General features: G+C 42.2%; 1 protein-coding gene across 2 annotated transcripts in view; it reads left to right on the forward strand.

The window, feature by feature from the left end:
* The first annotated feature begins 905 nt into the window (after nucleotides 1-905).
* Nucleotides 906-14,544, forward strand: part of MAL (mal, T cell differentiation protein) — a 49,442-nt gene continuing 35,803 nt past the window's right edge. For both annotated transcript variants that reach the window (XM_036751164.1, XM_036751163.1), the window contains exon 1: nucleotides 906-1,065. In XM_036751164.1, coding sequence (XP_036607059.1) covers nucleotides 973-1,065 — 93 coding nt within the window. In that variant the 5' untranslated portion in view covers nucleotides 906-972. The remainder of the gene's footprint in view (nucleotides 1,066-14,544) is intronic.

Here is a 14,544-nt window from a genome sequence, read left to right on the forward strand (position 1 = left end):
GTAAGAGTCAGAAGAACTTGAGCTCGAATACCTACCTGTTTCTGACGCTTGTAGAATTTAGTCCTCGAGGGAACCTGAGAAGTTACTCAATCTTAGTAGCTACTTTTACAAATCAGTTCACTTCCCTGGACCTTGGGTTTTTCATGTGTAAAATGAGGGGGTTGGAATAGACGATTTCAAAGGTCTTTACCTTTGATCGTAATCGTAAGTGGGTAAGTCACACCTTCTCAGTGCCCCCAGGCAACTCTAAGACTGTAAATTGATGCGGAGATGGACATCCTACTTTGGTAGGGGGTTCCCTAAACCGATGAAATCACAGGTCCAGTCCCAAATTCTAACTCCAATTCCTAAAATCCAGTGAATGTTATTACCCTCCTCACCCCCGTACCCCTCTGCCACACCTACCCACACGTATCAAGGCCAGATAGTTCAACCTGAACCTTCTAAACCCGACACTGAAAACACCGCCCCCGAAAAAGCCGGTCCCCCTCCCCTAGAGATGGAGCAGAGAAAACCCAGGTTAAAGGTGGGAGCCGAAAAGACACAGGGAGCAGCCCCATCAGAGTTTGGGCTAGCAAAGTCGGGAGTGCACCCCTCTGGGGCTCCCCGCCAGAGGGCAGGCATCTTAGCACCCCCGAGGTCTCCGCGGGCACAGTCACCTGGGCCCAGTGCCACCAGATGAGGATTTGGCCCCGTCTTTCTGGTACTTCGTCTACACCTTCAGGGAGGAGACACCTGCTGCGTGATTAATTGATTGATGGGCCACACCTCCCACTGCGGACGCCAGTCTCCTCCTTCTCCTTCCTTCCCCCCCTCTTAATCCTGGGAGCCCTCGGCCATCAGGCCAGTTCAGAATTCTCCGGGACAAGCGGAGAGAACGGGTAGAGCCGGGCAGAGGAAGGACTTTCTCTGTGCCCCAGAGAATTAGCGACGCCAGGTGCGGCTGCTGTTACAGCCTTGAAAGAAGCGAGGATGGCCCCTACTGCAACTTCGGGAGGCGGCTCCCTGCCCAGCGGCTTCTCTGTTCTGGCCACCTTCCCGGACCTGCTTTTCATTTTTGAATTTGTGAGTTGGCCTTTTAAAATATCTGTTCTTTCCTGGCCATGGGGAAGGGGAATCAGGATAGAAATAACACCTGCAGATTTGACAAGCGGTGATGCTGCTGCTAGCCCTTCTGTGAGTGTCAGGACTTTCCCTACTCGCTTGACAAGGGAGGAGGCACAAGAATGCGGCTCATTCCCGCTAGCACTTACCCGTTTCCCAGGCACTTTCCTCACAGCAAGCCCAGTTCAAGAATTGTCCTCCCTTTACTCAAGCAAAAACCAAGGCTCAGAAAACTGAAGTGATTTGCTGTAGCTATAGACAGCTAGTCAGCTGGGAGCTAGGATTTAACTCCCGGTCTCCTGGTCGCAGTGCCAAAGAGCCTTGCACAGGCTGCTAATAGCTTTCCAGCTCGTGAGAGCCTCATAAACCTGTTGGAACCTCCCCAAAGTCCTTTAGGGCTGTAGGCTTTCTAGAGTTTGGAGATTTCGAACATTTCCTCCAGCAACTCAAATTGGCCGATTTGATTGCATAGGCAGAATCAAGACTCCTATAAAGCTGTCATTCTTAAAACAAGAGATGTATCCTGTTTAGCAAGTACATGCTTTGGTCCCAAGGTCCTTTTTGCCTTCAAAAACAAAACTGCCTTAAAGCTATATTTATTCAGGGTGCAGTATAAGGAGGTCTGGATTTATAGTTGAAGGATCTGGGTTCAAATTTTGCCTCTACCACTTACTACCAGTACAACTTTAGGCAAGTCACTTCTCCTAATGATCCTATGGCCTCTCTGTGCCTCCATTTCTCATCTGTAATTACAGCCAGCTGACAATTTTTTTTTCTTTCTTAGACTTTGTTAAATGCTATAACATAGACAATTTGGGGATACCACAAAACATCGTTTAGAGAACTACCTAAGTTCCAAATGTAGTTTTAAAAAAACTTGTTAATATGGTGTTAAATGAAGCACATAACCCAAAAAATTCTGAGCATGACCAGTTTTAAGTAATTTTTTAAGGTTTGTTTTTGAACTTGTAATGACCAAATGGAAGCATTGTTATGTTTTCAGTTGAACCTCCAATGATATGTTTTGCAACATTGCATACATCTCTTAATCCTTGTCCTGATATGTAAGCTTTTTTGTAATGCCCCTTGATTAGAGAAATATAATTTGAACCACTGTCAAAATTGTATAGCTTCAAAATAAATATTTGATTTGGTTTTATTATGGCATTAACTTAGGAGGGTGTTGGAGTAGGTGACCTCTAATGCCTCTTCCAGCTATAAATCTATGACTGGGGGAGGGGGGAGATACTGAGTTTTTTTAAGAGTTTTTTTATCAGTCAGTTAACAAAAATTATTAAGTACCCATCATATTCCAGGCACTGTGCTAAATGCTGGGGATACAAAGAAAGGGAAAGGAAAAAAAAAACTAAACCCTACTCTTCAGGAGCTCACACGCTAATGGAGAAGTGCCTATGTACAAACAGGATATATACAGGGTACATTGAGGGAAGTCTTAGATGGAAGGCACTAAAATTAAGCAGTATTGGGGAAGGTTTCTTGTAGGAAGTGGGATTTTAGCTGGAACTTGAAGTAAGCTTGAGAGGTCAGGAGTAGGAGATGAGAAAGAAGAGCATCCCAGGCTTGGGGGACAGTCAGTGAAAATGCCCAGAATCTTGTGGGTTGAACAGGGAGCAAAAGAAAATCAGCGATTTTAAAACAGAAGGGTTATGACAGAATTAAATATCTGGGTGGGATATGCTGTAAGAACTTGGGTTTGTTTGGTTCTTTTTATTCCCTAATTCAAAAACTGTGAGGCTTGTTGATATGGACCTTAAATCCTATCTCTGTAGATTTGGATAGCTTTGATTTGAAAAGATTATAATAGAGGCAGTTGTTTGCCAAATAGCAGTGCAATCTCACTCAGAGGTTGGTGCTTGAGATTCTCCTCCCAGTGTAGTCAATGAAAGTTGTGTGACCTTGGGCAAATCTCTGGACTTCTCTGGACCTCCATCTCCACATCTCATTATGTCCTCTATGACCTTTTTCAAAGGGAAGTTCATAAAGACTATACTAGTTGAAAAGCTCAATGGAAATTCTTATGGAATTTCCTTTCGGATACCTGTTAGAAAATAAGTAATGATCACCCGATTTCAACATTTGGACCCCAGCCACCACCTGTTGGAATTGGAATTTACTGTGTGCTTGTGTTACCAACTGCCAAGAATTTTTATTTGCTTTTCTGTTACTCTTAGGCAACCCCAAATCAAACATAGTTGTTCTTTTAAATTCTAAGCCATGTGCTCAGATTCTATAAAATTTTTGTGTGAAGAACTAATTAGAAAGGGGTAGGGAGAAGAGAGATAGTCCTCTACTATGTTGAGGGCATGTAAACATGAACTTCTTCTGGGATTAACCATCTCTCTTTTGTGTTTGTATAGTCAATACCTAACGTACATAATAGATACTAGTAGGGGCTGGTACACAGCACGGGTTTAATAAATGCTTATTGACTGATTAATAAGTAGCTTTCTGTTAGGCAGATCAAAAACTGAAAGTGTGTTGCTGAAAGCGACTTTCCAGATATTTGGGGGATTTTTAAAATGGTAGCTATCTCTGGGGACTGAAGTATGACTGCTGGATAGAATTTTTCTATTTAGTTAGCATGTAACCATGTTCAATTCAATAAAATCTGAGGAATACTTACTGGATATAAGTACTATGCCAAGCAATTCAAAATGTATGACCTAGACTATGTCTAAGACACAGTTCTTGCCTTTAAAAGAGTCTGCAATCTGGTAGTGGCTGGAGGATGGAGAGTGGAGATATTTGGGGGTCTCTACCACCCCATACCAACTGAATAGAGAATACATTTTGTGCCACTTGCATAATGGCTAATTATGGAAATAAGAGCCATGTAAAGTACTCTGGGGGTCAAAAGGCAAGAAAGATCACTTCCAGTGGAAGAGGGGGATTATGCTAAGCTTCTGAAAGGAAGTAGCCTTTGATCTGGGTCTTAAAGGATGGACAGGATTTCAATTGGTAGAGATGTTAGGGTGGGGAGAACATTCCAAGTACAGCAGAATAGCATGAACAAAGATGTGAAGACTGGGAACCACAGGGTGTGTTCAAGGATAGGTGGTGAATAGTCCAATTTAACTAGAAGGTGGAGTATACATAGAAGAAGATAAGGCCAGAAAAAATAGGTTGGGGCTGGATTATGCAAGGCCTTGAATGCCAGGCCCAAGTGTTGGGACTTAATCCATAGGGAGAAACTTTGGTTTTTTAGAAAGGGACTGATAAAATCCAAGTTTTGTTTTAGGAAGATCAATATGTTAGCATGTGCAGTATGGTTTAGACTAAGAAAACCAGAGATAGGGAAATCAGTATGGAGGCTGTTCTAGTAGTCTAGGTGAGAGGTTAATAAGGGTCTGAACACTGAACAGAGGCAGTAGCTGTAGAAACGGAAAGGAGAGACTGGGAGACAGAAACATCATAGAGACAGAATTACTGATGGAAAAGAAAGGCAACCTAACTCAAAGCGAGCCGAAGAAGGGGGGCGCCATTAACAGAACTGTGGAAGTCGGGAGAAGAAAAAGATGTGGCTTGGTTTTGGACTTGTTATTGTTTCCTTAATCGTACGGCAATCCCACTTTCAGATCAGAGGTTGAATTCTTGTTGTGGTCTTGACTCTTTGCGACCTCATGGATCACAGCTAGCCAGTTCTAGGCATGGGGTTTTCTTGGCAAAGACCCTGAAGTGGTTTGCCATTTCCTTCTCTAGTAGATTAAGGGCAAATTAAGTGACTTGGCCAGGGTCCCACAGCTAGTAAGTGTCTGAGGCCGGATTTGAACTCAGGTCTTCCTGATCCAGGCCCAGTGCTCTATCCACTGAGCCACCTGGCTGCTGGGAGGCTGAAGACTCCCCAAGAAGCTTGAGTTCCTCCAATCACACTGACCACTTAGATAACTACTTATTTTGCCAATGCAGAAACCCACACATGTAAGTTAATAATAACAGTTAGCATTTATATAGTGCCCATTACGTGCCAAGCACTGTGCTAAGTGCTTTGCAAACGTTCTTGTTTGATCCTCCCCGAAACCCTGTGAGCTGGGTGCTATGATAATTTCCATTTTACAGTTGAGTAAACTGAGGGAAATAGAAGTTAAGGGACTTCCCCAAGGTCAAACAGCTAGCATCTGTTAATTATTTCCTGCTTATCCAGTATATAGCCTACTTTGTATATATTTGTTTGCATAGTCTCCCTCACTAGATTGTAAGCAGGGACTGTCTTTTGCTTCTTTTTGTATCCCCAGTGCTTAGCACAGTGCCCAGCACACAGTAGGTGCTTAATAAATGTTTATTGAGGCTAGATTTGGACTCTTCTTGAATCCAAGCCCAGTGCTCTATCCATTGAGCTATCTAGTTGCTCCAGCAGCTAACAAGTTGGATGCCCAACATATTGTAGTAATTTATAATAGTTCCACTTTAGATTTGTCTGGGGCTTTTGTATTTGTTCAAAGAATTCTCTCATAGGTCACAGCAACCCCTTGAGATAGGTAGGACAAGTACTGTTACCCATGTTTACAGGTAAGGAAACTGAGGACCAGGTCTCCTGCCTCTCAGTCCAGTATTCTTACTTCTGTTGTCCAGTGGGTCCTATGATGAGATAGATTGATAGGAATGTACTTAACGATAAACAACAGTGTAACCCAGGCCTATGTGTGGCCAGAGATTTTCCTTTGCTCATAAAGTAGAATTCAGTTGGTCTCCAGCTTATACAAAATGGGCTTGGGAGCTGAGAATTCCCCAGTTAAGTCAAGACTAATGGAGCTTTTCCCTGGGGCTTCAGAATTTAGGTTCCTCCAACAACACTTGCCACCCTTTAATGGCTTTAGGACCTAGTTAGCAATCAAAATTGGTCCTAAAAGCAAACTACCAGGTGGCTTTTGCCCACAGTGAACTTCTACCTGGAATAGGGAATTCCCAGCCACTCCTCCCCAGGGCTGGTCCGGGAAGCTCAGGGATCTGTGGTGGAAGATGAAGAGAAGGGCAATCTCTGGCACCTTCTTTCGCTGACTTCCCTGCCCCTTGAGTACCACCTTGCAGGCAACCTGTCCAGCTTGCAGCCAAGCCAGTCTCCTCAGCTCTACCCGGAGTCCCTTTCTTTTCAGCCCCTGCCCAGTCAGTGTCCAGCTCCTACATCCTGGCCCTGGATAACCTCCATTTCTCTGAAATGTAGCTTAATCTCAATTCAGTCCTTTTTGTACAAAGGGCCTAAGGGGAAAGAAGAGGCAGGGGATAAGGTGAAGCCTTTTTTTTTTTAATTCCTTGACTGTTTCATCTTTGTTTACAAGCATTTAAAAAAACCCAACATTACTCTTTAAAAATCTTATGAACTGAGTGCCAAGTTATATTCAGTTCTGTTCCAAAGTGAGTCATGAAAGAAGAGGAATTCCAGCCAGAAGCAATAGGTGGTGGCCTTGGGAAGGAGAGCAGGTGGGCCAATATCAGGGGGACCAGAGAGCCTGCCAGATGGGAGAGTGTCCCCAAATGGTCTATATCAGGCACCGAGCTCTTGTTCCCCCACACCATGCCTCCTACCCACTTTAGTTCCTGCCTCCGTGTCTCAGGTCTGGCTCGAGGCATAGAGCTGGAAGATTTCAGGGTCCTACTTCCTGGTAGGTGTGGACAGAGGAGAAAAGGGCAGAGGGAGTCAGTAAATCAGCAAGCATTTAAGTTGGGTACCGTATGCCAGCCCCTATTCTACCAATGGGGTAGGAGGAAGGGTATTGATGCTCTTTCTTTTTCTCTTCTCTCCCACACACCATCTTGGTGCTTTGCCCCTTCTGTTCCCCAGGCCTACACTGTCTTCATTCTCCACATTTGCCCTGAGTTCATACTCATCCTTTAAAGCCCAACTCAGAAGGGATAATCTCCTTGAATCTTCTCCTTAGACCTCAAAAAGCACTTTGTTTTGAAACTCTGATCAATCCACTTAGCATATAATAATATGTATGAAAATTTTTTCTATATCTTATCTCCCTAGAAGACAGTAAGTTCCATGATAACAGGAATCATGTTTTATGCAAATTTTATATCTCCTCAAGAGCCTAGCACAGTTATCTGCATGCTACACAGTCTTAATAAACGTTTGTTGAATGAATTAACATTCCCTTAGAAACATTCTGTGTGGTAGTTAGGTTTGAGATTAGCAGAATTTTAGAGCTGAAAAGGATTCTAGAGGTTACCTAATCTAACCACCTCTTTTATAGATGGGGAAACCTCTACCAAAAGGTAAAGGGGGCAAACCCAGGTCCCTTTCGCTGAAAACCCAGTGTGCTCCTCACTACTCCTCAGAAAGAGAGAGCAACAGGACTGGAGAATAGCTCCAATGTACTTCCCATTACAGTGGGCTTGGGTTTGAGGAAGGGCAGGGCAGATGCTGATGCCTCGGGTCTCCACAGGAGACCAGTACAGATGAACAATTAACTTTTTTAACAATTAAAAAAAATAAGATCAGGGGAAGCAAAATGAAATCTCTAAGGTCACAGAGCTAATAAGCAATTTCAAATAAGCGTAAGTGAAGGGCTTGTTCTGAAAGCACTTAACTGACCTCAATGAAAGAAATTATGACTGAACTGTTTTCTGTGATCTTTGAGAAATCACGGACAACGTGGGGATTGTTGCTGGCCTGGAGGTAAACAACCATTGTCTCCATTTTGCAAAAAAAAAAAAAAAGAATGAGACAGCGTGTAATTCAAACTATAGGCTGGTGAGGTTGACATAGAATACATAATACATTATTAAAGGGATGTTTTATGAGCAATTAGAAAGGGAAGCAGTGATCACTACAATCCAGCGTAGTTTTATTCAAAACAAGTCTTACCAGACAAACCTCATTTTTCTTTTAACAAGACTACCAGACTGGTAAAGCAAGTGAATGACATATATCTGTATTTCAGTAAAGAATTTGACTGTCTCTCACAGTATCTTGGGGGATAAAATGGGTAGGTTTAGACTGGATGTAGTATAATTATATGGGTTCAGAACTTGCTGAAAATGACAGTGCCCAAATACTGATGACTAATGGATCAATACCGACCTAGTAGTAGAGGTACCCAGTGGTATGCCATGAGGCTCTGTTTTTGACCATGCTCTGTTTAATACTTTTATCAGTGATTTGAATGAAGGCAAAAGTGGTATGCTTATCAAATCTATATGTAATATAAAGCTGGGAGGGGTAGTTAATATATTGAATCAAAAATCAAAAGTATCCTCAGGATTTAGTCTTGACAGGTTCTAACAATGGGCTGAATAATTTACTAGACACAAAGGAGTTGATGACAAAAGTTTCTTGATCATTTCAATGAGTTTAAAGGGTGAGCCATAGTTTGGGACTTTTGAAATCATTTCCCTATGAAGGGTGAATATACCCATAGGTACCTTATTCAGAGGACAAAAGATATCTCCTTATAAAGTTTCGGTGACTAGAGCTGTTCTCTTTTCCATCAAAAGGTCCTTCCCTCTTTTAATTATTTCCTATTCATCCTATATACAGCTTGTTTGCACATAGGTGTTTGCTTGATTTCTGCCCCCATTAGATTGTGTACTCCTTGAGGGCAGGAACTTTTTCCTCTTTTTGTATCTCCAGAACGTAGCACAGTGCCTGGCATGTAATAGGGGCTTGAGAAATATTTGACTGACTGGCTAACTGACATTCCCAAGATGAACACATAGGACTTTGTGAAAAAGTGGGATCTTCACCAGAGTGAGGGAATCATATTGATTTCTTCCTAACTATTGTGAGTCCTTTATGGTTTTTCTTTATGAGTTCCTATAAGTCCTTTGAAATTTATCCGTTTTTGGTGGGGTGAGCTAAAGTTGTCCTGTAGCCTGTGAAATACATTTTTCCTATTGTGTGCTTGTATGTTAGCTGGAGAACTTTTTCACCCACATCTTTGTTGTTGCTGTTTGGTTGTTTTTCAGTACTGCCTGACTTTTTGTGATCCCCATTTGGGATTCTTGCTAAAGATACTGGAGTGGTTTGCCATTTCCTTCTCTGGCTCATTTTACAGATGAGGAAACTGAGGCAAACAGGGTTAAATGACTTGCCCAGGGTCCAACAGCTAGGAAGTGTCTGAGGCTGGATTCGAACTTGGGAAGAGGAATCTTCCTGACTTCAGGCCCAGCACTCTATCCACTGCACCATCTAGCTGCCCCACATGTTTGTAGACCCAGAAAAATGAGCTATATTTGGAGATTATAAAGTGGATAATCTGGGTGGGAGCAAGAATGAATCAGAGTATTGGGTAATCCTTGAGACTGGACCTGAATTAGGATCTTGAGGCCTTGGGTCAAAGGTTTTGAGGAATAAATACAATGTCCTAAACTTAAATTAAAAAGATCACTGCATAAAGACAGAATAAGGGAGAGTTACTTAGAGAGCGGTGCATATCCACCAATAAGTTTATTCTGTGTCAGGAACTGTGCTAAGCACTTTGGATACAAAGAAAGGCAAAAACATTATCCCTGCCCTCGGGAAGCTTATATTCTGATGGCAGAGACAACGTGTAAGGATCTAAGAATATACAAAGATACACGGTGGATAGTAGTAGACTAGTAGACAGAAGGCAACCGAAAAGGGAAGGCCAAATACCTGGGAGAACCAGGAAGGCCTCCTGCAGAGGGTGGGTTTTGAGATGAGCCTTGAAGGAACTTAGAGAAATTAAGAAGCAGAGGCAAAGGTGTAGAGCACCTGAGGCATGGAAGATGTCCAGTACAAAGTCCTGGAGGTAGGAGATAGAGCTTCATGTTCAAGAAACCACAAGTAGCCCACTAAAATTGGATCTCAGAATGTGCGTTGTTGTTCAGTCCTGTCCAACTCTTTGTGGTCCCATTTGGGGTTTTCTTGGCCAAAATACTGGAGGGGCTTGGCATTCTCTTCTCCAGTTCATTTTGCTGATGAGGAAACTGAGGCAAACAAAGTTAAGTGACTTCCCCAGGGTCACCCAACTAGTAAGTGTCTGAGGTCAGATTTGAACTCAGGTCTTCTTGACTCTAGGTTCAGTGGTCTATCCACTGAGCCATATAGCTGGCCTGATCAGGTAAAGTACAAGAAGACTGGAAAAGTATGAGGAATGAACTGCGGATGTAGAACCTGGAGAAGAGAAGACTTAGGAGGAACATCACTACTGAACAGCTTTCCTGTAAGAAAAGGGATTAGATTTATTTTTCTTAGACCAAGAAGTCAAACTGGTAGCAACCGGTAGAAGTTACAAGGAGGCAGACTTTGGAATCAATATTCCTGTGATCTCATCAATGTAGGTATTTCTTTCATTAAATGCCCCAGCTCCTGTATGCCTGGCCATCTAACCTAACAGTTAGAAATGTCCCAAATGAAAAGGGCTGCCCCTGAGTGAGTAACAAATTGCCTATCACTGTAGGTCTTTCGGCTGAGGCTGGATAAGTACTCGTGGAGTGCAGGATATTGTAAATATGATTCGTGACTTAGGCAGATTGGATTAGAGATTGGACTTTAGAGGTCCTTCCTTCCACCTCTCCAATTCTGTGATTCTAAATGGCAAAGCCGACACTGAAAGCTAGTTCCTTGAACTCTAGATGCAGAGATGAAATGATTAGTACGCTGATGGGTCTGGAGCTGGAAGCTAGCCCAACTTCCTCATTTTACAGGTTAAATAATTTGTCCAAGATCATAGGTGATAAACATCAGAGGCAGAATCTGAACCAAGGGCCTCTTATTCCGAAGTCAGTGTTGGAATATTTCCTGAATTTGAAAAGCTCTTCTGAGCCAGCTGGATAGGGTGGGGCACCTGACCACCAAATTGTTCTGCTTTATTGGTGAGAGGTAGAGAGGAGAGAGCAGTGGATTTAGCATCATGTGTTCAAATTCTTAGTGCTTGTGTGATTCTGGTCTAGTCATTTCACCTCTCTGGGCCTCAGTTACCCGATCTTTAAAAAGAGGGACTTGTAGTTGGTGAGCTCTATAGTACCTCAATCCTATTTATAGCTGCATGTCCTGTGATAGTAGTGCATTGAATTGAAAATCAAGTGACTTGGGATCTCATCCCTACTCAGCCATTTACCAGATATGTAATCTCGAGCAGTAGCTTAAGTGTGATATGCCTTAGGTTCCCCCATCTGCAAAATGGGAATGATGATCATAGCTGACTTGCCAAGCTCCACAAGTTATTATGAAGATCAAATAAGCTAGGAAGTGGCTGAATAAATTACAGCATATGAATGTGATAGAAATCTATTGTGCTCTCAGTGATGAAGGGAAGGATTTCAGAGAAGTCTGGGGAGACTCATATGAACTGATGCAGAGTGAACTGGGCAGAACCATGAGAACAATTTATACAAAGACAGCAATATTGTAAAGACAAACAGCTACACAAGACTTAGGAATTCTGATCAATGCAATGATAACCTACAATTCCAGAGAACTCATGATTCTGCCCACCTCCTGTCAGAGAGTGGATGACTCAAAGTATAAGTGGAGATATATAAAATTTGGATGTGGCCAACACAGAAATTTGATTTTGCTTGATTTTTTTTTCCTGTATGTAACAGGAGTTAGTTTTTCTGTCTCTCTTAATGTGGAGGAGAAGGTACAAAGGAGAGATTTTTGTTTATGAAAAAAAAATTAAGACTAGGGTATTAGATGTCAGAGTGCTCCAAAACATTAAAAATTGAATGCAAGTGCAAAGGACTTGTTTGTTGTTTATACATGTGTTTATATTTATGCTAATGATGATTTAGGGTTGGGAATAGTAAAGGGGGATGGAGAATCTGACTACCTGTGGGAGTTCTTTGTTTTCCAGTGCCATCATAATCAACCATTTATCTCCAAAGTAGGTTATATGCCACTGGATAATCTTTATCCATTAGTCACTAAATCAACTACCATAACTCCAAGCCAAATTTAGAATATGCCCACATTCCTTTGTTAGGGAAACCTTCCATTGGAAACAAGATCTTGCCACAAAGACAGATCATAGAATATTAGAGTTGGAAGGACCTTAGAGACCATTTAGGCCAATCTCCTAATTGTAAAATTGCGAAGATGAAGAAACTGAGGCCACACCGCTGGTTCATAGCAAAACTGGAGGCAGAAGCCTGGTTTCACAAGCAGCATCCTTGTCTTTTAAGGTTTTGCTTGATTTTTTTTTCATTTTGAGAAGCTTTGTATTTGAACCAACAATTTTCTTATACAAACCAGAAATCTTATTGACTCATGTGATGGTGACTTTCAGCAATTCTTAGGGGCAGACAACTGGGAAGCCCCACACCTCCTCTTCTCCCAAACCTCAATGACATCTGATGTTGAAATTGCCATAAATCCTCTCTCCTCTGACACATGCACATAGGCTGTCTCTCATCTTTACTCCTCCATGGGCTGAATTGTTGTGCTCAGTAGAGTTAGGATTAGGGTTCGAGTCAGAGGGTTAGGGTAAGGGTCCCCATGACCCTGTCAAGGAGCTTGCTAGAAAACTTTCAGAAAAAAAAAAGGCCAAGGAACAATAAAGATAACTGCTATTCCCTAAGTCACACTAGTTACAAAGACTGTCTGTGTTACTCACCCACATACAATATTGGGTCACTCAGGCTGAACATATCTGAGAGCTTATTATGCCTGAAGGTCCTAGTATGCTAGAATGCAGAAAAACAGTTCCCCCCACCTCATCATACCTCTCCTCTAACCAGAGTTAATTCTTCCTAGACCCCAGGAAGGTGGGCCACACTTGGAAGACTTTGGGGGTTTGTGTTGGTGGGGCTCCAAGTCATCTTGTATTCAGAGGTGCCTGAGGGATAATTAATACCTTTGGTTTTTGAACCCCGGGATGAGGGGGCTCATGTAGGCTGCACGTAGGAGTCAATCGTGTCCTTCAATTCAGCTCCTGAACCTACTCAGTCACTTTAAACAGCTTTCATTCCATAAGCATTTATTAACACTTAATATTAATGATTAATCATGCTAGGCATGATTTAAAAATTCTAGGTCCTTCAACTTGATTCGACTCAATGAACTCATACCAAGGGCTTATTATGTGCAGAGCACTAGAGATACAAAGATAGGACAGAACAATGCTTGTCCTCAAAGAGCTTAGATGGGAATGAGGGATCCAATATGTAACGTAGACAAGAAGGTACAGAGTAATTTGAGGAGGGAGAGGATACCACAATTAGGAAAAGCAATGAAGGCTTCCTGTAGGAATGAAGGAAGATAGGCATCCAAAGAAGTGGAGGTGAGAAAAGAGTGGTTCTTCCTTTCCTCCTTCCTGAGCCCCAAACGCTGAGGGGCAGTCTGGAGAGAGTCACTTTGAACAAGGAGCACCTAGTGCTAACCCAGGTAATCCAAGGTCATTCTGAACTAAACTGGACCTCCAGTTCAAGCATATATTCTTGACCTTTGGAAGTGATAATAAAATATTGCTTTGTTAACCATACCTGCCAGAGCTCCGGAGCAATCCTAATACCATGTGCTTTTAATGGGATTTTATACAAGACCTATGCTTTGTAGGACTGTGTGACCTCATTTGAGGGTTGGAAACATGGGTAAATGTATGTTTTACTGTTTTCTGCTCTCAATATTCTAATGTGGTAACTGACACCTTTATTTCTGAGTCTACAAATAACAAAGCCATGAATAGCAATTATTTCACTCAGGGCAGGATGAGTTAGGCAAAGGGGAAGGTGGCAGTTCAGAGACAGAAACTTTGAACATTAGCCCAGTTGTGCTAAGGAGAACAGATCAAATCAAAACCACATGAAAACTTGACTTTTCCTCTATCCCCACCAGGATTGGAAAGAAGGTGCCCAGTAGCAGGAGGAACAGGGGAAAGTGCAGGGACAGTGGTTGAGTGGGGCATATTATGCTTGGATGTCAACACCTTGGGCCATGGCACCATTTATTTACCTATTCTACATCCAATTTTGCCATATAACTTCAGAATGTTCCAGAAAGCTTGTGTTCCAAGGAAAAAGCAACGGGAAGAAGAATATATTGTTTCTTCATAAGGTTCCTGGAGCAGGACTTTCCCCAAGAGTATGGTGCTTAGCCACTTTGATAATAAAGGTATCTTAAATTTCCACCTGGATAGTTAGCCAAAGGTATTTTAAACAAGTTAGGTCCTACTCCACCCCCCCCCCAAAAGTGGAGTCTTTATTTTCTATGCTAATAATGCACTAGTTTATTCCTATGTAAAATTTAGCCAAGGCTGCCATCTTTCTGCTTTCTGCTTCTCCTTTGTTTCATGATGCTGTGTGTGTTTGTGTGTGCAATGTACTCATATATGCTAAGGACTATGAACAGCTGGTGTTGTACGCTCTCGTAACTTCTCTTTCAGTAATGAAAAAAAATAATATCTGAGATTTACATAGCATTTTCATATACATTATCTCATTTGATCCTCACAGCCCGGTAAGGTAAATCATTCCCCTTTTATAAAACCTAAAGTATCTTAATTCATCACTGAATAC

The sequence above is a fragment of the Trichosurus vulpecula genome, chromosome 3, assembly GCF_011100635.1.
Source record: "Trichosurus vulpecula isolate mTriVul1 chromosome 3, mTriVul1.pri, whole genome shotgun sequence".
Taxonomy (NCBI): domain Eukaryota; kingdom Metazoa; phylum Chordata; class Mammalia; order Diprotodontia; family Phalangeridae; genus Trichosurus; species Trichosurus vulpecula.